General features: G+C 41.6%; 1 protein-coding gene across 2 annotated transcripts in view; it reads right to left on the bottom strand.

The window, feature by feature from the left end:
- Positions 1 to 5,108, bottom strand: part of LOC310707292 (cytochrome P450 2J5-like) — an 85,443-nt gene extending 80,335 nt beyond the window's left edge. For both annotated transcript variants that reach the window (XM_083504307.1, XM_083504306.1), the window contains exons 1-2: positions 4,911 to 5,108; positions 1,709 to 1,871 (exon numbers count right to left, since the gene is read on the bottom strand). In XM_083504307.1, coding sequence (XP_083360433.1) covers positions 1,709 to 1,871; positions 4,911 to 5,078 — 331 coding nt within the window. In that variant the 5' untranslated portion in view covers positions 5,079 to 5,108. The remainder of the gene's footprint in view (positions 1 to 1,708; positions 1,872 to 4,910) is intronic.
- Between the last annotated feature and the right edge of the window lie 21,125 nt (positions 5,109 to 26,233).

Here is a 26,233-nt window from a genome sequence, read left to right as displayed (position 1 = left end):
GAGGCTAAATGGCCAAAATATTGGGAAATTTTAGAACAGGAAGGTGACAAATTGAAATTGCAGAGTTATGACAAACTTAAAGAGAAGGTGCGAGACTGGTTACACTATTTTCAAATAAGAGAGGTTTACAATTTGGATAAAAAAATTGGTTTTCAGGTGGAAAAATCAAAGTTAGAAACAGAACTGTTAGAACCCAATGCTAAGATACTTTCAAGAATGTATAATCTGCTGTTGAAATGGAATACTGAGGAAGAAACGGTAAAATCTGCAATGATAAAATGGGCACAAGATATAGGACATAATATTATGTTTGCTGACTGGGAGAAGTTGTGGACCACCGGGATTAAATTCACGGCATGTAATGCCCTAAGAGAGAATATTATGAAAATGATGTACAGGTGGTACATGACTCCAGTCAAACTTGCAAAAATATATCACTTGCCCGATAACAAATGTTGGAAATGTAAAGAAGTTGAAGGTACTTTTTTTCATCTTTGGTGGACGTGCCCAAGGATCAAGGCTTTCTGGGAAATGATATATAATGAATTGAAAAAGGTATTTAAATATACTTTCCCGAAGAAACCAGAGGCCTTCCTCCTGGGCATAGTTGGCCAATCGGTGTTAAAGAAGGATAGAACTTTCTTTATGTATGCTACAGCAGCAGCAAGAATTCTCATCGCAAAGCATTGGAAGACACAAGACCTACCCACCTTGGAAGAATGGCAGATGCAACTAATAGACTATATGGAGATGGCGGAAATGACTGGCAGAATCCGAGACCAGGGAGAAGAGACGGTGGAAGAAGACTGGAGGAAATTTAAAATGTATTTGCAGAAATATTGTAAAATTTTTGAATGTTGAGGACATTGAAATGAATTGCAGGGGTTTTAGCAACAAGGTAAAATGCAAGATTGGATTAATAATAGATAGACTAACAGGACATGAATTTGCTGAACCAACTTTTAAAAGGGATACAAAAATGGGAGACGTGAGGGAGACAGGAAAATAAGTTAACTAAAGAGGAGAAATTAAGAAAGAGGGAATTTTTGTCTTTTTATATGTATTTTTTTCTTTTCTTTTTTTGTGTGTAATGTCTGTATTTTTGTATTTTATAATTTTGTATCTTTTTTGTCTTTTCTATTTTTTTTAAACTCTTTTATTGTCAAAACCTAATAAAATATAATAATAATAATAATAATAATAATAATAATAATAATAATAATAATCTGACTCACTTAGGAGCCGGGACTTCTAAACTATGATTATTCATAGTTTAAACTGTTTTTATATCTCTGTAAGTTGCCTTGAGACATACATGCAAGAAGCAATTCATAATGTATAATGATGATAGTAACTATGTGATTGCAAAGTTCACATGTTATATTTGCCACATGAGTCCATGCCTAAAACATGTTGGAAGAGCTTGTTGAGAGAAGCGGTGTGTTCTGTTTCTTAGAGATGTCATAATCAATCAAATCTTCACATGTGCTGAAGCCAGGTTTTCATGGACCCAAATGAATGTGTCATTTGATAGCATGAGAACTAGCCACTCTGAACGACCTCAGCCCCTAGGTGTTGGCTCCTAGGTAATGCATTTCCCGTTGTGTGCAGCAGTAATAGAGAACCTTTGTTCTGTTTTTCTGGACAGCCCTTTAAAAGTTTCATCTGGGGAAAATACCAGTAGAAATTCTTATTCTTCACTACTTACCCTTTCCTTTTATCAGAGTCCTAAGGAAAAGAGACTCTGGTCGCTCGTCTAATTCCTCAGAGTGGTCAATGAGCGCTTCTTTCACTGCTTGGAATCCAGACAGTACTACAATGGGTAGATGTCCAAACCATATGGTGTAAATATTTCCATGTTGCTTTCCCAGCTACCATTTGGTTCAAAAGAGAAGAGAGGAATGATGTGTTCAAAAAATGCAGTTGGATATTTCAACTTAATACGAGAACATCATCCTCCCTCACTTCTGCAGTTTCTCACTATGTGCAGTTGTCTTGCTATCATCTTTTCCCCTCCTCCTCCTCCCCTTCCTTCCTTCCTGCCTGCCTCCCTCCCTCCCTCCCAGAATTCCAACCCATTTGTTTTACTCCCTCTTAGCCATGTTACCTCTGCCTAGGATCAGAGCAGCAGAGACACTTCATAGTAACCAGCCCTCCTGTGACAGACAAGAAGATGCACAAGTCATTGCCAGAAAATGATCTTGCCACAATCTTTGTGTGTGCAGGGATGTGGAACCTGTAGCCCACCAGATGCTTTTGAACTAGAACTCCCACCATCCCTGACTATTGGCCATGGTTGTTGGGGCAGATGGGCATTGTAGTCCAAAACATCTGGAGGGTAACAAGTTGGCACAGGCTGGGCTAGAGTCCTGGGTCAGGTTTCAGACCCACGGTGGGTTACAGCAGGAGCATCACCACCATGCAAATCTATGGCAAGGAATTAAGATGATACATGTCTGGGCTAGAGATTATTACCAATTCCAATGTTTTAAAAGTTAATATGTTCATATCCGATGGTTGAGTAATTTTGTATTTTTTGAAGAGTTTTCTCTGAAAAAGCTCATAATTTTATTTAAGAAACAAGCAAATAAACTAAACTATGGTCTGACAAAGAGTTAATGCTTGCGGAGGAGGCAATGGAAAGGTGCCTGTTCTGTTTGTCTCTTGTCTTCTCTAGTTACACGTGAGCTGCTGCTGAGAAAGGCTGATGTGCTCCTGCTTCATTGCCAGTTGAACTTGTTGCCCTTCCGCCTGTTGGAAGGGGAGAAGTACACAGCATTCTAGGCCAGGGATGTCCAACAGGTAGATCATGATTTATTAATTCAGCTTCTTGTGTTACACAATGTGTTTTGGAGATGAGTGCCCTTCAACCAGCAGCTATGAACGACACACATTAAAACTAGTATTAAGGGGCAAGATTCCGATTAATACTGAAAAGCACAAAACCATACAAAGTAGGATAATGGCAGCATGGGTAGCTATGTGAAATCAGGGGGAAACACAAGGCAACATAAAATGTTGTTGTATTTTCTATGGGTCAACTTGTAAGTGGTAGCAAGACTTCATTTCCCAGTGACATTAGTTTCACAGCTTTCTAAATGACTCTCTGAAGCTGATTTCACAGCCCTGGCCTTGTATTATTGGTGGGAGTATTAACTGGAGATTAGCACTTACTGTAGGCTTGCCATACATCAGGAAAATTCCTGACATGTCCTGACAGGAATCGGCAAAATGTCAGGGAACACCCAGATGTACGGCAACCCAATGAAAAAAGCTCAACAATTTCCTAAAAAATGGCAACCCTAGTTTACCGCAGAGATCCATTAAGAAGATTTTGGTATTTTAGTTTATAGTTTGTTTTTTATAAGTGCTTCTGGTTTGAGTGAAAAAGATTGAATAGTGCATGGAGGTTAGTACCTGTTGAGAGGCTGCTGTGAATGAATGCTGTGGTCTGTCTTTTTTCTGTAATAATATTTTATTCTTTTTTCATATAGAAAGTTACATTTCTTAACCTTGGTAACCTCAAGGTAAGATTACTTGCAATGTGTTATACATAGGGTTGCCTCTGAAGACCGTTTGGAAACTTCAGCTAGTGCAGAATTCAGCGGCCAGGTTGCTCACTGGAACAAGAGCATATTACATCGCTCCTGGTCCGGCTGCACCAGCTACCAATTAGTTTCTGGACCCAATTCAAAGGGCTGGTTTTGACCTAGAAAGCCTTAAATGGCTCAGAACCACAATACCTCAAGGACCGCCTCTTTCGATATTATCTTACCCGGACCTGAAATCATCTTCTGAGGCCCTTCCTTGTGTTCCTCCTCCATAAGAGGTCCAGAGGGTGGCAACACAAGAATGGACCTGCTCTGCAGTGACTCCCCATCTGTGGAATGCTCTCACCAGGGAAGTTCACCTGGCAAAACCTTCCTTTTAAACTAGGCCTATGCCCTTTTAATTTTTTTTCTGTGGGGGCGTATTATTGGGTGGTTAATAATAATAATAATAATAATAATAATAATAATAATAATAATAATAATGTTCCAATTGACAAAACAATTGGAATATAGAAATTTTCCATATAGAAAGTGACATTTGTTACTCAGCAATTATACAGTGGTACCTCGGGTTACACACACTTCAGGTTACATACGCATGGGTACCCCCAACAAAAAATTTAAATTCCGCTAAATATTTGGAGTTTATTATGTATTGGTATAATTTGGAATTAATGTGATATGATTGGTTTGTTAACTGGAAATTTAATAAAAATTCTTAAAAAAAAAAAAAAGAACGGACCTCCGCAACAAATTAAGTACTTAACCCAAGGTACCACTATATTCCAATTCAACAAAACAAGTGATTTCCCACTCACCCAATATCAATGTTTATAACTCGAATTACATACTATTGCATTTTAAAGTTCCATCTTATCTGATTTGAGCCTCTCTAACATGTTTCTTAATATATTCTGCTGTTATGTGGTCTTTGCATATGGGAAATAACTTTCTATATAGACCGGAAAGATTTTCCAATCTTCTTTAAAAGATTCTAAATTTGTATCTTTTATCAATTTTTGCCATCTCTGCATATTCCAAGATATTCATAAAGCATTCTCCCTTTGAGGGTGTTCTCTCCTCCTTCCTCAGTTTAACACCATACAATAAATATTTTTGATCTGTAGGTTTTAATGCATATTTTCAACTTTTATATGGTTTTGTGCTTTGCAATATTAATAATAATACTATTTACATTATTACTATTATTTGTATTGCTTACAACTTCTGACAACGGAGGCTTATGGCATTTACCATTTTAACCCATTCTACTGTTGAAGCTGAAATATCACAATTGTTGGGGGAAATAGATAAAAGAATTGCTGGCATCAGACTGAGTTATTACGAAGCAATAAGTACCTGAATGAGAATATTTTCATCAATCTTGAATCCAAACCTCCATATGGCTCCAATGAGAGGAAGCTGGAGAAGTCCTGGAGGATAATGCCTGCGTGACCAGAGCTGTTTCAGGTAGTGCAGAATCAGAAGAGCCACCAGCAGAGCAATCAGAAGTGCCCATACCTCCATCCTTCTCTTGCTGTCTCTTTCTCCTTAATTTTTTCTCCCAAGAGACTGTGATCTACTTCCAGTACCCCGAGAGTCATCTGGTATTTAATATGGATATCTTTCCCTCTTATGGAATTGCTACTCCTTGTAACCTGTGCTTTGGGAAGGTACCAATCTGATGTAGGTGTCAAAGCCTTCATTAAGAACTCTTTCAAGCTCTTATTAATTCAGCAATGAAGGCCAGGATAGTAAATGCCTTTCAATTGCAAAAGCCAACAAACTTCTACCTGCAGATGAATCGAACCACAGTGCAGTACAATTGCTACTTCCACAGAGCACTTGCTAGTTGCAATCCATCAGAGGTGCCAACTTGAATAAAATATGAGGAAGGGGGCAAGTGAGCCCCACCTCGCATAATCAATCACATAATGTGGCTCATGTCCATCATTAGAATGGCAATTGCCATGAACTTTGGAGGAGCCAGGCCCCTTCACATATTTTAGGGGGGCACTGAAGGGACCTCAGCCCCTAGTTCTTCGCTCCTAGGTAACCCATTTCCTGTTGAGTGCAACAATAATAGAGAACCTTTGTTCTGTACAGCCCTTTAAATGTTTTCTCATAGTCATGAGGAAAGGAGTCTGTGATCGCTCGTCTAATTCTTCAGATGGCAAGGCAGCACACCCCCAGAGATGCCTCCTGTTGGCATTCCACTGCCCAAGGCAGCTGTCACAGCCTGCCTTGTGGGTGGACCGGCCCTCTGCTTCATAGCTGGTTATGATAGGAAACCCACACACATTTTCCTGTATTTACAGTGGTAGCTGCTGGTACTAGATTTCAGGATCTGTGGGTTGGCATAATAACCCAATACTGGCATGAAGAGAGGGATCCAACGGAAACTCTGGCAGCAGATATTCAAAATGTGTGCTACATATTTCACTGCCTAATGGTCACCACCATATAATAGTCAAGCTCCTTTTTTCAAATCATTCCCAAAGCATTCACCACATAATGGTCACAGGGCATTCTAAGAGTGCATGAGAATTCCTTGCCCCAATTCAGACTACCTATTATCCTTCCTGTACCTGTTCACACATATTCTGTGCATCCTAATCACATCAAAAACAGTTAGTAACAAGTAATAAGCAATATAAACATAATTATGTTTCTTCATAAATACTGTTTCCTCGATTAAGGGTCATGCTTTGGTTTTTCACCAATAATCGTCGCACCCCCCCTTTTTTGAAAAGAATAATTGGCATAAAAATGTGACAATTATGGTGAAATAATTACTTAACACTAAACATATTTAACCATTCATTTGTCATCATGATAAACATTGTTCAAAGAGGGAAGGATGAAAATATATTTTGGCCTTTCTAGTATGTGAAGATGGATGAGACAGGAATTTGAAGTCATACTCTAGTTTAAGAGCATTTTGTTTAGGATTTTCTGTTTTTTCAGTCCACATTTGAATGTCAGATGAACATCAGTCCAAAATAATTTATGTACAGAAGGAATGCTCCAAAGCAAGACCCCTTAACACACTTCAGTTTCCAGTCCTTTAAGCTCACATTTCCTAGCCATTTCTATAGATGCTTATGAATGGATGTCAACCCACTTGAGCAACTAAATTGACTTTGAGAAATATTTGGGGGGAACTCAATGCCATTTTCAACTGAGATTCAGGAAAAAAAGATGCTGGTTTCCAGGCAAGAGATTAGTATTCACTTATAACAGGGAATGTAATGATTCATTGGATGAGCAGTATTCAGCTTCAAAGCAGATACTTACTTTCTCCATCTGAAGCAGATAGAAATCAATGAGATCTTGTGGCTCATGCAGAGACTGATTCTCCTTATGCTTCTCTATCTCCTCCTTTGCAAATGAAAGCACCATCTCTGAGCAGGACAAGGCCTTCTTGTGGGGCCGTGGGAGATTTTCATGAGCCGTGGGAGAATTTCATAAAGCTAAAGGAAAGATAGCAGAAATGCTGCCATTACCATGAGGAAGCTTGGTCACACCGTTTGTGCTTTGGATTAGCACTTTAAAAAACATGATCTGCACTATTCTTCAGGGCTAGCATATTAGTTTCTCATTAAGAAGAAGAAAGGTGTCCATCGCTTTTCTGGAATCTCACAATGATTGGATTCTGTGAATTATCCCTAGCTGAAAATGTGAAAGAAAACTATGGCCCAAAATATTTTCCCAGCTCCCAGGCATCATTCCAAAACTGGGCACAATCAGAGGACCCCTCCTGGAACTAGTTAGTGGCTTTTATGGTAGGTGGGTGTTGGGGGAATTCAAGTAAGTTCACATTTAAAAGCAAATTTGCCTAATACACAAAGGGAAAGACAGCCATCATTCAAAATGTACACTTCTCCATTTTTTAAATTTTTAATTGTATTTATTAAATCTTCCAGTTTGCCAGTCAAGTAATTCTATCTTTCAACACAAAAAACTAAACCTTGAAGAAGGATGTTTTTTCTCCTTCCTTGTTTTCTCTTTAAAGATCAATTACTTACATTTTCTGAATACATAAGGAGCTAGAAAATTAAAGTTGGACTGATATAATGCAGTGTTAGAAACTGAGATATGAAAGCTCTGAGCTAAATAGCACCTTAAACCTAGATTATGGGTGGAGCAACGGAATGTTTAGGTGTGCCTTTTTAATAACAAGAATCCAAAACTGAAAATGAATGAACTGCAGCTAAAATCTTATATTCATTTTTCACATGGTCTAGTCCTCATCTGAATACTGTAAAAAACAAAGCCATGCTTGCCCTACCTGACCCTCTAATATTCTTAAGACAGTCTCTTCTCCAGTCTTCAAAGAGTGGCTGGAAGTGAGGAGGCAGAAAAAGGTCCTCCTTTCCTTCCACTCTGCAGTTTTAATCAGAAATTTTAGGCTTAGAACTGTGCCCAGAAGTCAGAAACTGCTCACACTAATGAAATTCCTTATTTCAAATGTGCCTAGAACACTGATATAAAGTTGTCTGTAGTTTCCCAGTCAAGTGATGCGTACAAAAATGGAAATGCAAATGATATGGTCATGTGTGCCTAAAAATGCATACAATAGTGAAAATAACACACAGGCCCTGCTTCGGGCAAAATTGCACACATGTGTGTGCATTAGGAGAAATTAGCACTAAAATGCTGATGAAGTTTCATGAGTACTTTTTAAAAAAAGATCCGGAAGGGATGAAGAAATGTGGAGAACTGAACTTAAGTTTGGAAAAAGAGTTTAGTTGGGTCATACAGGAGGGAGCAGTAGGGACAGTGCTTAAGTTGCAAGTCTCTCTTTCATTAAAAAAATTCCAGCCAAGGTTTTAGCTGCAGGGGCCTCACTATAGGCACCATCATCATTGCCACTGCTAAGTCAGTAGAGAGTAGACACATTTAGTTTTCCATGATGGCAACAAAAGTATGTAATTCCCTTAGTGAAAATATTATTTTGCTCACCTCTTTCCCCTCTAGATGACCTGTTCTGAAGGTCATTGTTCCATTTTTATCCCATCATTCCTCCAAAGAGTCTTCTGTGGTGGACAAAGTCTTCTTACTCATGCTTTTTATTTTATTTTATCTCAATGATAATCATAAGAAATTGAGCAGGCGGAGAGATAGTAAGTGGCCCTTATCTCAAGTCAATTTAAACCTGATGTCACTTCTTCAACCCTCTATCCTCTATCATAATGGATTCCAGAATATTGATTTGTGGTATTAAGGCCCTGATTTGTGGTATTCAGGGGGACCTGTTTGGCTTAGGAGAAATGAAAACAACTACTCACGATATGCCAAAAGCTACTTAATTTTTTTATGACAAAATCCATGGCTAACATCAGCTTCTGGAACCGATCATCTTCAAGAGCAAACCAGTGCCCAAAAGCCACAGGACATATCACATTAGAGACTGAATTAGCGATGGGCATGGAGGGGTCAAGTGGCTGTCCTGCAAAATAAAGTTATACTAATGTTAACTCAGCTGCTCCTGTTCATACTGAGAGTGGGAGTTCATGGTGGTCAAGAGAAATTGCTGGGATCTCCATTAGGAACCAAGAAAAACATATCACATTCTTTTCTAAAATGGACAGAGGTAGTACACAAATATATCTTCATACGCCAGTTCAGCACCATCACGCCTCATCACATACCCTTTGAACATGCAAACATTCCACAAGCTGATGGGCCTCCACTGCTATTTGGTGCTCCATGCCTTTCTTCCCCAGCCCCAGCTTCCGCATAGTAACTACACCAAACTGTCTTTGTTGCCTCCAGGTGTGACCATTTGAAAATAAAATACCTACGAAAAATCAGTGAGAAATAATGACTTACAGAAATCAATGTGAAAAGTTGCCATCTCAGAACAAACCATGTTTATTGAAGTTCATGCCTTTGCATGTAAGAGCTGCTTAGTCTCTCTAAAGCAGAGAATTACAAGATGATGCAGAAAGGATTCTGGGTATAATTTGGTGAGAATTTAGAGGAAAAACCTATCAAGCTTCTGGTGACCCTATTGGGAAAAGAATGGAAGTGGTAGAAATGGAAGTTCTTTTCTTTTTCTCTTGATAAATTTCCCTACAGGAAATGGAATTGCAAGATATAAACACGGGTGTAAAATAATGAATATACAACAAGTAAATAACTATGGATTTTTAAAAATAAATGACTACAGTGGAGAGTTTCCTGTTTAAATAAAAATGAAGGATTTATTGTTTTCAAATATGGAGGAAAGGTTGGAATTTTTTTTGGGGGGGGGGCGGAGAGATAAAGTCATCATCCTGGATTGGAAGAGGACTATTCTTGACTCATACTGGAATGAACATTTAGAATATTTTGAATACACACATGAAGTTGATGTTTGGCCAGTGAAAGACCCTGTGTGAGAGGCAGGGTGGGAGACTGGGGGAACTAAGGGAAGCACCCAGGTGAGAGAGAGCTGGGAGCCACTCCCTTCTGTGTGAGACAAGAGTTAAGACGTATCTTTGAGAGAGGGCTTGGCATTTCTCTCTCTATCTCTTTTCCTTTCTTTGTTTTTATTTTGGTTATATATTTATTTGTTTTAGTCAGTATGCTGAAAAGTTTCAGCAAACAAACCCAATTCAGCCAATTTTCCCCACATCGTTTTTAAGGGTAGAATGTGTAATGTCAACCAGTTACTAGTTCTACTGGTTCCACCAGGCAGGATTTTTATTGAGGGTGAATTCTGTGCCGTATTCTTGAGAAGAATATTCCGCTTTGTTAGTTCTTCTGTAATGCTTCCTGAACACTCCCGCATTATTGCTGTCTGGGGAAACTATATCTATTGCAAAAGTGCAACAAAAAGAAGACTGTGCATATGTAGTTTTCAGTAGAAAGTTAAAGGATGTGATAGAATGGAAATGAAACTGCATGACCACCTCAAAATCTTTGCAGGCATAAATATTATTGAAAATGGAGTTGGATGTAACCACCTTGAAATTATTATGAGCACAAATTATGATGAATGTGTAATCAAAAAGTTTTCTGGTGGAGCCTTTGTTACATGAGTCTGTGCCCAAAAGATGTTGGAAGAGCTTGCCGAGAGAAGCAGTCTTTGTGCTTCTTAGAGATGTCATAATCAACCAAATCTCCACATGTGCTGAAGCCAGGTTTTCATACACCCCAACTAATGTGTCATATGATGGCATGAGGACTAGCCACACTTAATTAAAAAAGATATCCAGCGGGAAAATCCGGCTGGGAAAGGAGCCAGTGCTTTATCTCTCATTAACATTCTGCACTTGCTCCTCAGGCTTCCTGCCATGCCTTCTTGCTCTTTGAAGTCACACAGAATGATTGGTGCTGATATTATTCTTTTAATCCCTGGCAATTGAGCTGTAACGTATGTCTATGATTAAATCATAATTTCAAAAAGGTTTCTACACGCTTCTGCTGATGAGGAATAGACACCTGACCCACTTGGGGGATTCTGAACCTATTGTGATTCAATCACAGGAGAGACAGAAGCAGCAAGTCCTGCAACAAAATTTGGGATCTTTGGGGCTTATTTATGTAAGATCATACTCACAGTACACTCATTGGAATTAATGAAACTAAATTAGTCATGTCAGGCAATTTCATCATGTCTACTCTTAAGTGGGATTATGCTCTATATAATCCTCCCACATGTACTTAAAGACTTGTACATGGTGCAATATTAGTTAGCTGTTACTATATGCTGTACACAAACACCTACGCACCTCTTTTCTACTTGCCTCAGTTTTCTGTTTCTATTTCTTATTTTCTATTTCTTATTTTCTCCCAGACTTAGAAAGATTGTCCACCAACTGGGAAAACCAACGTCTCTCAACTTTCAATTTCCCTGATTCTAAAATTGGATTTATTTTTTGTTTGTTTTAGTGAATCCATCGCACTAATTTTCAAGATTAGTGAAGCACACAGCCAAGGACTCTGTAAGCTAAATGTGCTACATATATAGTAAATGTATAATAAACCGATAGCTCGAGGTTTGCAGAATTTGTAGCACTTTTAGTTGAGGTGGTCAAGTACCGTATATGCATTTGGAGAGTGCCCCTAAATTCCATACTGACAGACACTTCAGGTGATTTACACGAATTGCATACTTTAGTAGTACCTTGGTCTGCTTTGTTATGTGAAGTATCACAGACTGTCAGAAATTATCTAAGCAAATGTTTTATCTGTGTTAGCAACAGTTCTTTTCTTTTGAAGAGTTGGAAGTATGTCTACAATAGTGTTGTGCAGTTCATTTTTAACTTAGGCATTTTGTAAGCTCTCTGTTAGAGTTGCTTTTTAGCCTAACATTTTTGTCACACCTCTTATAGTATGAACTAGCATCAAAACCCGACTTTGATGAAATTATTACTGAGTCTTCTTTGATTAAAGCTAGAAAAATAAAGTTCTAATCACATGAGACTTCACTGAGGAGATTCCTACTTGAAGCCAGAGTTGAATAAGAACTTGTAACGTGACTTGTGAATAATGTTAATAGTTTTCTTATTTATATCAACCAAATAACACAGATACTGTGAAAGCAATGCCGTTTTACATCATATAGTATTATAATATAAAGTTATCATTGTGAAATAAATCAGTATGATATTTTTCTACATTTCATTTAGGCCTATCTGTATACTGTTTTACCACTTAATTACATTAAAAAAACTGTCAACTGCCATCTAAATGCCATTTGCTTTCCTGAAACCTTTTATTAAGACATAATAAATTAAATATTGTATTTTCTGGGAAAGAATTCAATACAAGGTGAAGTGTGTGAGGAATTGAATGGCACAGGGTGGGGTGGAGGAGAGGCAGAAAGTAGAGCTAAATTGTCTGTGGCTAGGGAGCGCACTGATCACTGCAGATGGTGACAGCAGCCACGAAATTAAAAGACGCCTGCTTCTTGGGAGAAAAGCAATGACAAACCTAGACAGCATCTTAAAAAGTAGAGACATCACCTTGCCAACAAAGGTCTGTATAGTAAAAGCTATGGTTTTTCCAGTAGTGATGTATGGAAGTGAGAGCTGGACCATAAAGAAGGCTGATCGCTAAAGAATTGATGCTTTTGAATTCTGGTGCTGGAGGAGACTCTTGAGAGTCCCATGGAGTGCAAGAAGATCAAAACTATGTGAAGGGAACCTGAGCTTACAGGGTTAAACAGCTCAGAGTATACGCCTTGCCTACTGTTGGGAGGGGGGAGACTCTGCGTCATTTCCGAGTTTCTCAAGTCTTTGTTCTGACTCTCTACTTTCGCTTTTGAGGAGAGTGGACGTGTTTTCACGATGCTGTTCAACAATGGATAGTCTGCTGTAAATAAAACTGCTTTTAGCTGCTAAGCTCCTGAGTGGACTTTATTTACGCACACTGAAGCAAGCACTGGAGTTTTTTGAAGCTTTCTCTTACCGCTGCTGATCTCTGCGTTTTGCTCAGAGCATCGGAATGTGGCCTTTGAAGTCCGAGGCCTGGCCAGGAGCTGCACAGCCGAAGCGGGCTGGACGCCAAGATTTATCTGAGCAATAAATCAATCACCTTTAACAAACTATCCATTCTTAAGGAAATCAGCCCTGAGTGCTCACTGGAAGGACAGGTCGTGAAGCTGAGGCTCCAATACTTTGGCCACCTCATGAGAAGAGAAGACTCCCTGGAAAAGACCCTGATGTTGGGAAAGATGGAGGGCACAAGGAGAAGGGGATGACAGAGGACGAGATGGTTGGACAGTGTTCTCGAAGAGATGAACATGAGTTTGACCAAACTGTGGGAGGCAATGGAGGACAGGAGTGCCTGTGTGATGGCCTGGGAATCCGATTCACAGGCTGAACTGGAGGAATCCCAGGCTGCACAGGAGTCCCCGCCTCCAGGGCCGGCTGAATTGGGGCAGGGCCTTGATTCCGAAGCGCCTGCACCTGTACCGGATCCTCAGGAGCAGGAACCAGGTGAATCCACTCTGGCTCCGGAGGTGGTTGAGGACACAATGCCTACAGGTGCGCCTCTCCCAGCCCTGTCAGGGGAAGGTGAGTCTCCCCCCAGGTCCAGTATCCCTCCAGCTTCTCCTAAGCTGCAGAGGCTCAGGGCAGAGAGGTGGAGGGAACTGGTTTCTCCCAGGAGGAGTACTCACCTTAAGGCCAGGAGAGGCGGGTCTCCTGGGGGCTGGGACTGCCCCTGGCCTCAGAGATGATAAAGGCCAGTCAGCCCGTCAGTCCCAGGTTGCGGGAGCTACGTCGTTGAAGAGCTGTTTCGGCCAGCAACCAGTCCTGTTCCTCCAGAGTTCCTGTCCTTGCCCGGCTCCTCGCTTTGGACCCCACTTCGCCTGTGGAGGACTGTCTGCTGACCCTCAACTCAGCTGCTGGACTTCACCCCACGGTAACCTCCCACGGGGACCAGCACAGCCTGGCGTGCTCTGGTCCATGGGGTCACGAAGAGTTGGATACGACTAAACGACTAAACAACAACAACAAGATGAAGATAACTCGTATCTTCACTCCACTGAGACTCCACTGATGCACCCTTCTCTGCTCCTCCCTCTTTATCCCTCTTCTGGTCCTGGGAGACACCGGGAGAGGGGAGCTTGTTGCAGCAGAAGGGGGGCACCCTGGCTCCTTCACTAGCCTGCCTCATCTCTGCCTCTTGGCCTCTCGTATCTCCTACTTCTGCCTCTGCTTCTGCTTCTGGACTTTTCTCTGCCACACACTGTCCCTGTCTGATCACAAATCCCTGGGCTCACATTCTTCATCCCTTGGAAATTCCCCAGGTCGTACCTCCCACCATTCCTTGGTGTTCAGCCAGTGCATGCCATCATGCCTCAAAACCCTCAATGATCCCTGGCATATGGACTTGTGGCCATAACATATGTGCTTGACTCATGGTTCATTATGTTCCAATGAGAAACAGAGATTGTACTAATTACGACTATGGTTACTACTTCATTGTGGGGCGGGACATCCGTGTTTGAAAGATATTTTGATTATTATTATTGCACCTCCTCCATTTTGGCCTTGCATCTTATAGATCAGATTCTACTGTAATTTGCCATGTTGATTTGGTAGTGTGGCCAGCTACAGGCCTTCTTGAATGGCACAGGTCTTCTTACTCCTTGTAAATCTGGTTCTTGGGATGGGTTGTGGGTGGAAAGTGCCTCTGACTCCACGTTAGAGTACCATCAGTGGAGAAGGACAAGGACAGTGCTTCTTAGAAACTGACTTAGAGCAGAAATATTAGTACTGTAGTCTCTCTCTGAAAGCAATTTATGATCCGCAAAGATTAAGGCTTTCTGGGAAATGATATATAATGAACTGAAAAAGGTATTTAAATATACCTTCCTGAAGAAACCAGAGGCCTTTCTCCTGGGCATTGTCATCCAATTGGTGCCAAAGAAGGACAGAACTTTTTTCATGTATGCTACAACAGCAGCAAGAATACTCATTGCAAAGTATTGGAAGACACAAGATCTACCCACTCTGGAAGAATGGCAGATGAAGGTGATTGACTACATGGAATTGGCAGAAATGACTGGCCGAATCCAAGACAAGGGAGAAGAGTTGATGAAAGAAGACTGGAAGAAATTTAAAGACTATTTACAGAAATGTTGTAAAATTGATGAATGTTAGAAGAATGTTGGAAAGAAACTAAGGGGTTTCCAGCTGTAATGCAGATACGAAAGAAAAAAAGTTTACAAATGGGTAAAAGTTTAATGGTAAGGATTTGCTGAACTAACAAATTGAAGTGGAATACAAAGAAGGGAGGTATGAGGAGGTATGACGGTGACCCCTTGCTGGCAGAGGAGCTTAACCTCTTCTTTGCTCGCTTCGAGAAGGAGCCACCTGAGACGCCGGTATTACAGCCACCAGCCCATAGGGGCCCCTCATTCACGGTAGAGGAACATGAGGTGAGACAGGTTTTGAGGATGGCGAATCCGAGGAAGGCGGCTGGACCTGATGGCATCACTGGAAAGGTGTTGAAGGGCTGTGCGGATCAGCTGGCGAGGGTCTTTACTAAGATCTTCAATAAGTCCTTACACCAGTCTATTGTCCCACCCTGCCTGAAGTCGTCAACTATTGTCCCTCTGCCTAAAAAATCCACAATCAGTAGTTTGAATGACTATAGACCAGTTGCACTGACTCCAATCATCATGAAGTGTTTTGAGAAACTGGTGCGCCGTCACATTATTTCCTGTCTTCCATCAACTTTTGACAACTACCAGTTTGCATACAGAGCAAATAGATCCACGGAAGACGCCATCAATACCACTCTCCATGCTGCTCTGTCCCATCTGGAGCAGCCGGGGAGTTATGTGAGGCTGCTGTTTGTGGATTTTAGCTCTGCTTTTAACACTATCCTCCCCCATAGACTGGTGTCCAAGCTAGAGGCGATTGGACTCTCCAACTCCACCTGTCTCTGGGTTTTGGATTTTTTGTCAGAACGTTCCCAGAGGGTTAGAGTAGGGTCACACATGTCCACAGCCCTTAGCCTTAACACCGGCTCACCACAGGGTTGTGTGTTGAGTCCCCTGCTCTACACTCTCTATACGTATGACTGTACAGCCATCTATTCCAGCAACAAAATCATCAAGTTTGCTGATGACACTACGGTGGTAGGGCTCATTTCAGGAGGGGATGAGTCCGCCTATCGGGACGAGGTGGAGCGGCTCTGTGTTTGGTGTGGAGAGAACAATCTGGCTCTTAATACGGCTAAGACCAAGGAATTGGTGGTGGATTACAGGGGAAAAAAGGCGGACATTCAGCCCTTGTATATCAACGGGGAACGGGTGGAGAGGGTGGCGGAATTCAGGTTTTTGGGAGTAGCTATCGATCAGGGCATGACTTGGAGCGCACATACCACTGCTCTGGTGAAGAAGGCCCAGCAGAGAATTTATTTCCTCAGACTTTTAAAGAAGAACAATCTGAGTGAGAGACTGCTGGTGTCCTTCTACCGAGGCTCCATAGAGAGCATTCTTACATACTGTATTTGTGCTTGGTTCTCCAGTTGTACAGCTAGGGAGAGGAAGGTGCTCCAGAAGGTCATAACCACAGCCCAAAGGATTATTGGTCATCCTCTCCCATCTTTGGAAGAACTGTACGGTTCCCGTTGTCTTAGGAAAGCAAATAACATCCTGCAGGATTCATCTCACCCGGGACACGGTCTGTTTGCACTACTGCCTTCTGGCAGGAGATATAGAAACATCAAGTCAAAGACAAATAGACTGAAAAACAGTTTCTATCCAAGAGCTGTGGCCTTTTTGAATGCTGTAACTCGATAGTGTGACCTGGGAGTTTGATGGGTGTGGTGTGGTTGTGGCTGGAATGTGGTTTGTTTCGTTGTTGTTGTTGTTTTGCTTTTGTTGTTTTAAGGGATGGCATCCAATTTCGTTGCACTTTGTGCAATGTTGCACTTGTGTAATGACAATAAAGAATCTATTCTATTCTATTCTATTCTATTCTATTCTAAGTGGAATACAAAGAAGGGAGGTATGAGGAGGTCTGGGGAAATAAGCGTAAGAAAGATATGTTATGGAAATTGTTTGTTTTTTAATTGTTTTTATATATTTTGTATTTTGTATTTTTTATTTCTATTGTTATATTTTAAAAACTTTAATAAATATCTTTTTTTAAAAAAATGAATGCAATGTATGATCCGAACTGCCTACATGTTGTGCTTACCCCAGTGGGTCTCTACATTTGGTTCTAGGTCATGGCATTCCCCCGGGTCCCAGTGAATTATAGAGTTGGAAGGGACCCTGAGGGCCATCTAGTCCAACTCCCTCCAATGCTGGAATCTCAGCTAAAAACATCCACGACACATGGCCATCCAACTTCTGCTTAAATACCTCCAAGGAGGAGAGTCCACAATGTCCCAAGGGAGACCATTCCACCGTCAAAAAGCTCTTACTGTCAGTCAGTTTTTCCATATGTTTATTTCTGAATAATAATAATAATAATAATAATAATAATAATAATAATAATAATAATAATTTATTATTTATACCCTGCCCATCTGGCTGGGCCTCCCCAGCCACTCTGGGCGGCTTCCATGGAAACAAAAAATACAGTAAAATATCACATGTTAAAAACTTCCCTGAACAGGGCTGCCTTAAGATGTTTTCTGAATGTCAGGTAGTTGTTTATTGCTTTGACATCTGCTGGAAGGGCGCTCCACAGGGCGGGCGCCACTACCGAGAAGGCCCTCTGCCTGGTTCCCTGTAGCTTTGCTTCTCGCAATGAGGGAACTGCCAGAAGGCCCTCGGCGCTGGACCTCAGCGTCCGGGCAGAATGATGGGGGTGGAGACGCTCCTTCAGGTATACTGGACCGAGGCCGTTTAGGGCTTTCAAGGTCAGCACCAACACTTTGAATTGTGCTCGGAAATGTACTGGGAGCCAATGTAGGTCTTTCAAGACCAGTGTTATATGGTCTCGGCGGCCGCCCCCAGTCACCAGTCTAGCTGCCGCATTCTGGATTAATTGTAGTTTCCGAGTCACCTTCAAAGGTAGCCCCACGTAGAGTGCATTGCAGTAGTCCAAGCGGGAGATAACCAGAGCATGCACCACTCTGGCGAGACAGTCCGCAGGCAGATAGGGTCTCAGCCTACGTACCAGATAGATAAGACAAACAGGCCAAACCTTACGCCAAAGAATAAACGGACATAAATCTGATATCAAGAATCACAAAACAGAGAAACCAGTAGGAGAACACTTCAATCTCCCAGGACATTCTATACAAGATCTCAAAGTAGCTGTTTTACTACAAAGGAATTTCAGAAATAGACTGGAAAGAGAAGCTGCTGAATTGCAACTCATTACCAAACTTAAAACCATGGAGAGACCTGGTCTGAACAGAGACATTGGATTCTTATCTCATTATACATGAGTAGCCATTTTTCACCTTCTCACCCCTTGCCTTTTCCTGTAAGACCTATTGCAGTCGTTAAGAGTCGTCAACAGGCTCATCTCAGCTATCTGCCAATCTCCCATTCCCACCACCCTTCTGAGTAATACCCCTCCCCACCTTCTCATTATATAGAAGGATCTGGCAACTTCTGTTTCAGTGTATCTGAAGAAGTGTGCATGCACACGAAAGCTCATACCAAGAACTAACTTAGTTGGTCTTTAAGGTGCTACTGGAAGGAATTTTTTTATTTTGAAAATCCCCTAGGACGACCAAGCTAGGTGTCTCCAGGAGAACATCCGCCACGACCTGAAGCAGCTCGGGCAGGGAATCCTTGGTGCAGCGGGGAGGTCGGTACACCAAAAGGAATCCTGTACTGCCCCTATTGCCCAACTTCCAGAACATGCACTCAGAAAACTGGGTCTTCCCAATAGGATGCCTGGTGCAAACTAATGACTTCCTAAAAATCACTGCAACCCCCCCTCCCCGCCCATGTTGGCTTTTTGCAGTATGGTAACGCTGCAGAGAGCTTGCTGGGGAAACCATGCATTAAAAAGAGACTCAAAAATAACTTTTAAAAGGTTTTAATAAGAAAAACAAAAACTCCATTTACACTAAATATATTAACAAACAAACATGACCCAACCACCAACCCATCCCCCAGGATAATGGGAGAGCTAGGTGCTGCTCCTTATATACTACACCCAGATGCTGACACACCTTAATCAAATACAACTCAGCAGCACCTGCTATGTTTCACAGCTGTAAAGCTGGGTCTCGTTAGTTTGCTCTGGCCCTTGCTGTGGCCCCTTAAAGACATACACATGGAGTGGAACAATGATGAACCTTTACATGTAAAGGTTCAACATTTCCCCTGTGGTTCATCATTGTGGAACAAAAACATAAAGCATACTTTGTACATGTTTTTCATGTGTAACCTTTGTAAGTGCTTTTGTAAAAATGTCTGCAATTTGATTGTCACCTGGAACATATTTAAATACAACCATTTCATCAGCAATTAGTTTCTTTACAAACTGTAAATGTAACCTTATGACTCTAGTGCGCTGCGTATTGGTCTCTGAACACAGGATAGCAAGTCCGCTCTGGGAATCAAGGTAAACTTTTACTGGTAGTGTTACTTGCATCTGTAGGTCTGCAAATACTTGCAGATACCATTCTACATCACGAGTGGCCTGAACGCATGCGCATAATTCACTCTCTGTTGTAGAGAGACAAATAATGGTTTGTGTCTGGGACTTCCATTCAAATGGACAACCGTTGTAACAAAACACCATACCAGACACACCCCTGCAATTATTTTGTTCTACTGCATGAGATGCATCGCAGAAAATTTCAAAACCTTTATCAATACTGGATGTAAACTGCAACCTATAATGTTTGGTATGTTTAAGGTACATTACCACTCTCTTAAGAGCAGAGAAACATTGTGTAGTGGGCTTTTCCACAAATTTTGCCAGAAAGTGAAAAGCATAAGTTATATCTGATCTTGAGATTCTTTGAATGAAATTTAGCTTGCCTATAGCAGAACGATACAAAGTTTTGTTAGGAAATGGCTTATCTTCACCTGTAAAGGTGAAACCACACACCATAGGTGTTTCCTTCCCATTTGCATTTTCTAAACGTAGCATTTCAACTAGATCATCAATTTTTGCAGTTTGATGAACCAGAAAAGATTCATTTTTGCCTTTCTCAATTTGCATCGATAAGTAATTTTTAGCTATGCCTAATTCCACCACATCAAATTTCTTCTGTAACTGTGAAACTACCTGTTCATATTCCTGTTTAGTTTTTGTAGAAATTAACACGTCATCTACATACACACATATTTTTGTTACAGAATTTGCCCTTTCCTTTATAAACACACAATTGTCTGCCTTTCCTTGTGAAAAACCAATATCTAGCAATTCTTTTGCTAAAGTTTGGTGCCAATTCCTTCCACTTTGGTGCAGACCATAAAGGGATTTATTTAATTTGCATACCAAACCTTCAGCAGCGTCTATGCCTTCAGGGACATGCATAAAAATTTGTTCTTTTAAATCTGCAAACAAATATGCAGTTTTTATATCTAGGTGATAAACAGAATGTCCACGTTGTGATGCATCTTTTAACAAAAGCTTAACCGTTTCATATTTTACACTTGGTGAATAGCACAAATCATAATCTTCTCCTGGAATTTGTTGAAAACCCCTAGCAACTAATCTTGCCTTGTACCTTACAACTTCATTTTTGTCATTCATTTTAACTCTATAAACCTATTTTGAATCAATAAGTCTCATATCTGGGGTTTGTGGTACAAGAGACCAAGTGTTATGCTCTTTTAAAGAAGCTATCTCAGAGTTCATAGCTTTATGCCAATTTACAGCTTGGTGCTTAGGTAAATTCTGAACATCATTGTAGCTTTTTGGCTCAAAACCACCTTATTGGCATACATAGTATTAAAATGTTCATCTGTGAAACGTTGTGGTTTCTGCCTCTTTCTATCTGAACGTCTCAGTCCAAAAGGAGAGTCAGACTCCTCAGACTTAATGGGACTAAGTGAACTACTAGTTTCAGGTTGTAAATCATCATTATCAGACTGAAGAGGTGCCTGTAGGCTAAGCTCACGGTCAGAAAACTCAAGAGAATCTAACCTCCCCTCGGGTGCCTGTGACTTTAAATCAAACAAATTATCAAATTCAACAGGCTTTTTGTCTTTCCCCATTAATTCAGAAGCACCATTTTCTCCTGCTGCTGCTGCTGCTTCTTCCTCTTCTTCCTCAGTATCATTTATACCATCAGAATCTTGGAAAACAGCAACTCCATTCCAATTTACAGTTTGTATCATGCTTCTGGTAATATGAAATTTGCCAGTTGCTGGTATGTAAATTCTGTACGCCCCCTGCTGGTAGCCCATTAATTTTCCCTGGACACTACGCTCACCCAATTTCTGCTTAGCAGGATAATGCATAATTACATCTGAACCCCAAATGCGTAGGTATTTCAGATTAGGGCGTTTCTTAAACAACTTCTCATAGGGGGTGACATCTAAACCAGAATGATAACTGTGATTTCTAACATAACAAAAGGCATTAAGCGCTTCGGCCCAAAAGACTTTGGGCAGATTAGCATCGTGCAGGTAAGTTTTAACCCCTGCCTGCAGGTCACGCTGCACAACTTCAACAAGCCCATTTTGCCAGGGACTTCGGGGGCAAGATAACTCATGAGTAGTCCCCTGCGCTTCCAGGAATTTCTCAAAATCTTCAGAAACAAATTCCCCGCCCCGGTCAGAAAACAGGTTCTTAATAGGTTTGTCAAAGTGCGTTTTTACCCAGTTGCAAAAAACCTTGTACTTCTCAAATGCTTGGGACTTCTCAGCTATTGCATAAGTCCAACAATATCTACTATACTGGTCTATCAGGGTAAGCCAGTACTTCGAACCTCCTAATGATGGTGGGAGTGGCCCAACTAAATCACAATGTACACGCTCAAATGGCTCAGTTACTTTTCTATCTGAGCACCTACCCTTGCGTGCAACCTTAATCTTATTCTTGCAACAGGATAGACACTGCATAAAGAATTTACATGGTTTTAAGTTGAGGCCATTGACAATATTCTTTGTCTTAATTACATCAGCAAAATTCAGGTGTCCCAGAATTCTGTGCGCCCCGTCGACACACCAAGAATGTGGCCTTACATTCCTCAACCCCTGGCTTGACTGTGCTGCTCTGCAATTTATAGGCGATTGTGAGTAGGTGCGAAAATACAGTCTATATAAACCATCAGATTTCCGGGCATACAATAGACGTTTGTTCCCATCGAAAAACTCACACACTGACTTTATGAAACGCACAGTTATGCCTTGACAGGCAAAACACCTTACTGACAATAAATTGTCCACTGACGGGCAGTAAATGCAGTTCGCTATTGTAATGTTTAAAGAGTCAAGTTTAACAGTACCCCTGCCAAGCGACTGCAGGACTTGTGAATTGGCTAAATGTACATTACCAATTTCCTCTTCGAAAGAAATAAACAAGCTTCGATCGTTGCAAACGTGCTGAGATGCTCCTGAGTCGATAACAAAAGACTTCCACTTGGCATCTTTAATTCTTTTACGATCTGTTGTCCGAGCATGAAAAGCTCGCGGCTCGTTTCTGTCTTTACGGTACGATGTCGGCTGCTGGGCTGACGACCGTGATTGACGAACAGAAACAGACTTGGGAGTACTTTGCTTTCTTTTGGATCTGCAGTCCCTTGCAAAATGTCCTTGCTTATTGCAGAACCAACAACGCTTAGCAGCTTTAAATGCAGTTGTATCACCACAGGTTTGCATATGGCGTTCCTCATTCTTTCTGGAAACAGGAGTGCTTATGGCACAAGCCTCCCTTCTATCCAACTCGCCCATTAATCTTGCCGTTACCCCTTCCACAGTTAATTGTGCTGGTGGAACGGCAGATATCTGGCTAGCTATACCATCAAAGTCCTCATTAAGGGAACAAAGGATGATAAAAAACATACTGAATATCAGGTATCTCCATGTCCCTTTGAATTAATTCGCCGCGTATTGCCTCCAGACGTCTCAAGTGTGCTGCCAAATCACCACCAGGCTGCAACTTTGTCTGGTACAACTGCTTGAAAAATGTCAATGCAGACGCTGACTCTTTTCTAACATGCACTGCTGCAAGACTGTCCCACATTTCTTTGGCAGTTTTCTTATTTCTTATATAGACTACTTGCTGGTCACTGACTGCCAAATTAATTATCGCCCTGGCTTTTGCATCTCCTTTCGACCAAGCATTAGTTACAGGGTCAGGAGGGTCATCAGTTACATAGGTCCATACTTCTCTAGAGGTCAAAAGCGCCTCCACCCGAAAAGACCATAAACTATAGTTCTCATCTGTCAGCTGTGGGAAGACCAGAGCCTTCTCAGCTTCAGGAACCCGGTCAACCATTCTGGATATCTTCCAGACCCACAAAAACTACGCTAACAGGAGAGGGAGTTTTCAAACCTTTCTCAGAGTCCAAAAATATGCAGTCATCCACTCAGCAGCTGGGCCCATAACCAAAGATGTTGGCTTTTTGCAGTATGGTAACGCTGCAGAGAGCTTGCTGGGGAGACCATGCATTAAAAAGAGACTCAAAAATAACTTTAAAAAGGTTTTAATAAGAAAAACAAAAACTCCATTTACACTAAATATATTAACAAACAAACATGACCCAACCACCAACCCATCCCCCAGGGTAATGGGAGAGCTAGGTGCTGCTCCTTATATACTACACCCAGATGCTGACACACCTTAATCAAATACAACTCAGCAGCACCTGCTATGTTTCACAGCTGTAAAGCTGGGTCTTGTTAGTTTGCTCTGGCCCTTGCTGTGGCCCCTTAAAGACATACACATGGAGTGGAACAATGATGAACCTTTACATGTAAAGAAATCATTCAACAGCCCACATGACCTGGGTTGCTGTGCGTAAGAGAAACCTGGTGGACAAGCAGCGGCAAGGACAGGCCCATCTGCTTCATCCAACCAAGTCTCGGTTACACATGCCAAGTCAAGTCCTCCATCCATGATCACGTCATGGATGGCAGTGGTCTTATGAATCATTGACCTGGCATTGGACAGCAGCACCTTCAGGTCATGTGGGTCAATCAATCAATCAGAACTTTATTAGCAAAGCCAATAGGCCACAGCTATACAAGAATTAAAAATAAAATAAAATAAACATAAAGAGGGGATAAAAACAAACAAAAGGAGGTCCGTCAGATGAACACGTCTGTCACTCAGATGGTGGCCCTCAATTTCACAGCTCTCTCGATGTACCTTGCGACCTTCTCTGTTGTCTGACTGTCCGTATCAGATAAGAGAAAGAACAGTATAATGTCTTGTGGACGGCCGGGGTTGGAGAGAATGAGTGGAGTAATAATCTCGTTCCTTAGGTCTTTATAAAGGGGGCAGGATAGGAGGACGTGGGACACTGTTTCCGTGTTGCCATCTCTGCATGGGCAGAGTCGTTTTTCAAATGGAGTCTTTTGGTAACGACCTTCGAGTACGGCAGAGGGAAGAACATCCCATCTAGCCAATGTAAAGGCGCGTCTGTATTTTGGGATGGTTAATTTAGACAAATATGAAGCTGGGAAGTCAAAGTGGGCAGGGGGAAAGTAAGTATACCATGGACACATTTTCTTTAGAATAGTCAGGTTGTTTTGCCGTTCAATGTCTTTCAGGCGCTGGCCTATTAGGCTCTTTGCTTTACTAAGGCCCATTGATAGTAGGGATTGCGAATGCAGACCGCATGTAAGGAGTTTTTGATGCACAGTTTTGAACCACATGCTTTTATGGGGGTCTTGCATTACTAGAGGCAGTAGACCGGGTGGATTTAGATTAAGGCGAAGCCAATAGTTGAGAGTTCTTTGCCAGGTCTGAGTTTCTACAGATGGGAGGCAGGCCTCGAGTCGTAAAGCTGCGTTTGGGACACAGGAGGGGACACCGAATATTTGCCTTAGGAATTTAGACTGAACAGTTTCAAGACTTGAGCAGTGGTTCCCCATCCATATTTGTGCCCCATACAGTAACTGCGCCAGAGGTTTTGCCTGAAAGACTTCAAAGGCTGCTGGGATATATCTGCCCCCCTTCGTGGGTATGTGGGTATCCCTTGCTGATTCTAGTATCCATCCAGTCAGGACCAGACCCGGAGGCAGGAATAGTCCTCAAACAACGATTAAACCTGCCCCCTCTGTAATGACATGGTCAAGTCTTAGCGTAACTCCTCCTCCTACCTGTGATCACTGAGATCAGTTGTCCCAGTGCATCCCCCCTGTGGAACATGCCCCAGCCATTTTGTGGGCTGGGACCCACTCCCCAGCAGCCCTGACCCCTCCCCCTAAGAACAAAATAACACCTTAAACAAACAAACAAAACCAATAAAACAATACAAACAAAAAAATGTAAAAACTACAAAAACATCAAAATAAAAAAATAATAATTCCCCAAGCCCAACCAAACATCCATCCCACCCCCACCCCCCACATACAAAAAATCCAAAGAAAATTTTAAAAAACATTTTAAAAACACTCTGTGCCCCTCCGGCAATAACAACTGTCCTAGTGAGGCCTGTCAGGCCCCGCCCTGGGCCAGGTGGTACGTGGCAGGAAGGAACAGGGCCCTCAGGCACTCACTCAGGGGAGTCCTCCTGGGCAGCAGGCAGCAAGCAGTACGCTGTCCTTATGAGGCTTCAGGCCCCGCCCCAGGCCAGATGGTAAGTGGCAAGAGCAGGGCCCTCAATCAATGAAGCCATTGATTTGAGTCCTACCCTCCAGAGCAGGGCTGGATCAATACATATCACAGAAGTGATTCAGTTAAACACATTGTATTTTTTAAATTATTGTTCAATTTTACAATTAACATTCACATTCAAATAAAAGTCATAATCATAAACATATATGATTCTCTGAATCCTTGGACTTCCCTGAGCTGAGATTCCATGGATTCCATTCAACTGCATCATATAATGTTCTCCATTTTTTCCTAAAATTCCATTCTTACCATAGTTATTGTTACATTACAAGTGTTGTTACAATGCTGCCAATGTTTTTAATTGTGTACAGTGTTAATCATAGAGTTGGAAGAGACCACAACGGCCATCGAGTCCAACCCCCTGCCAAGCAGGAAACACCATCAAAGCACTCCTGACATATGGTTGTCAAGCCTCTGCTTAAAGACCTCCAAAGTAGGAGACTCCACCACACTCCTTGGCAGCAAATTCCACTGTCGAACAGCTCTTACTGTCAGGAAGTTCTTCCTAATGTT

The sequence above is a fragment of the Podarcis liolepis genome (assembly GCF_965112155.1).
Source record: "Podarcis liolepis genome assembly, chromosome: 5".
In the NCBI taxonomy this organism is placed as follows: domain Eukaryota; kingdom Metazoa; phylum Chordata; class Lepidosauria; order Squamata; family Lacertidae; genus Podarcis; species Podarcis liolepis.
This window is presented reverse-complemented; position numbering and strand designations above follow the sequence as displayed.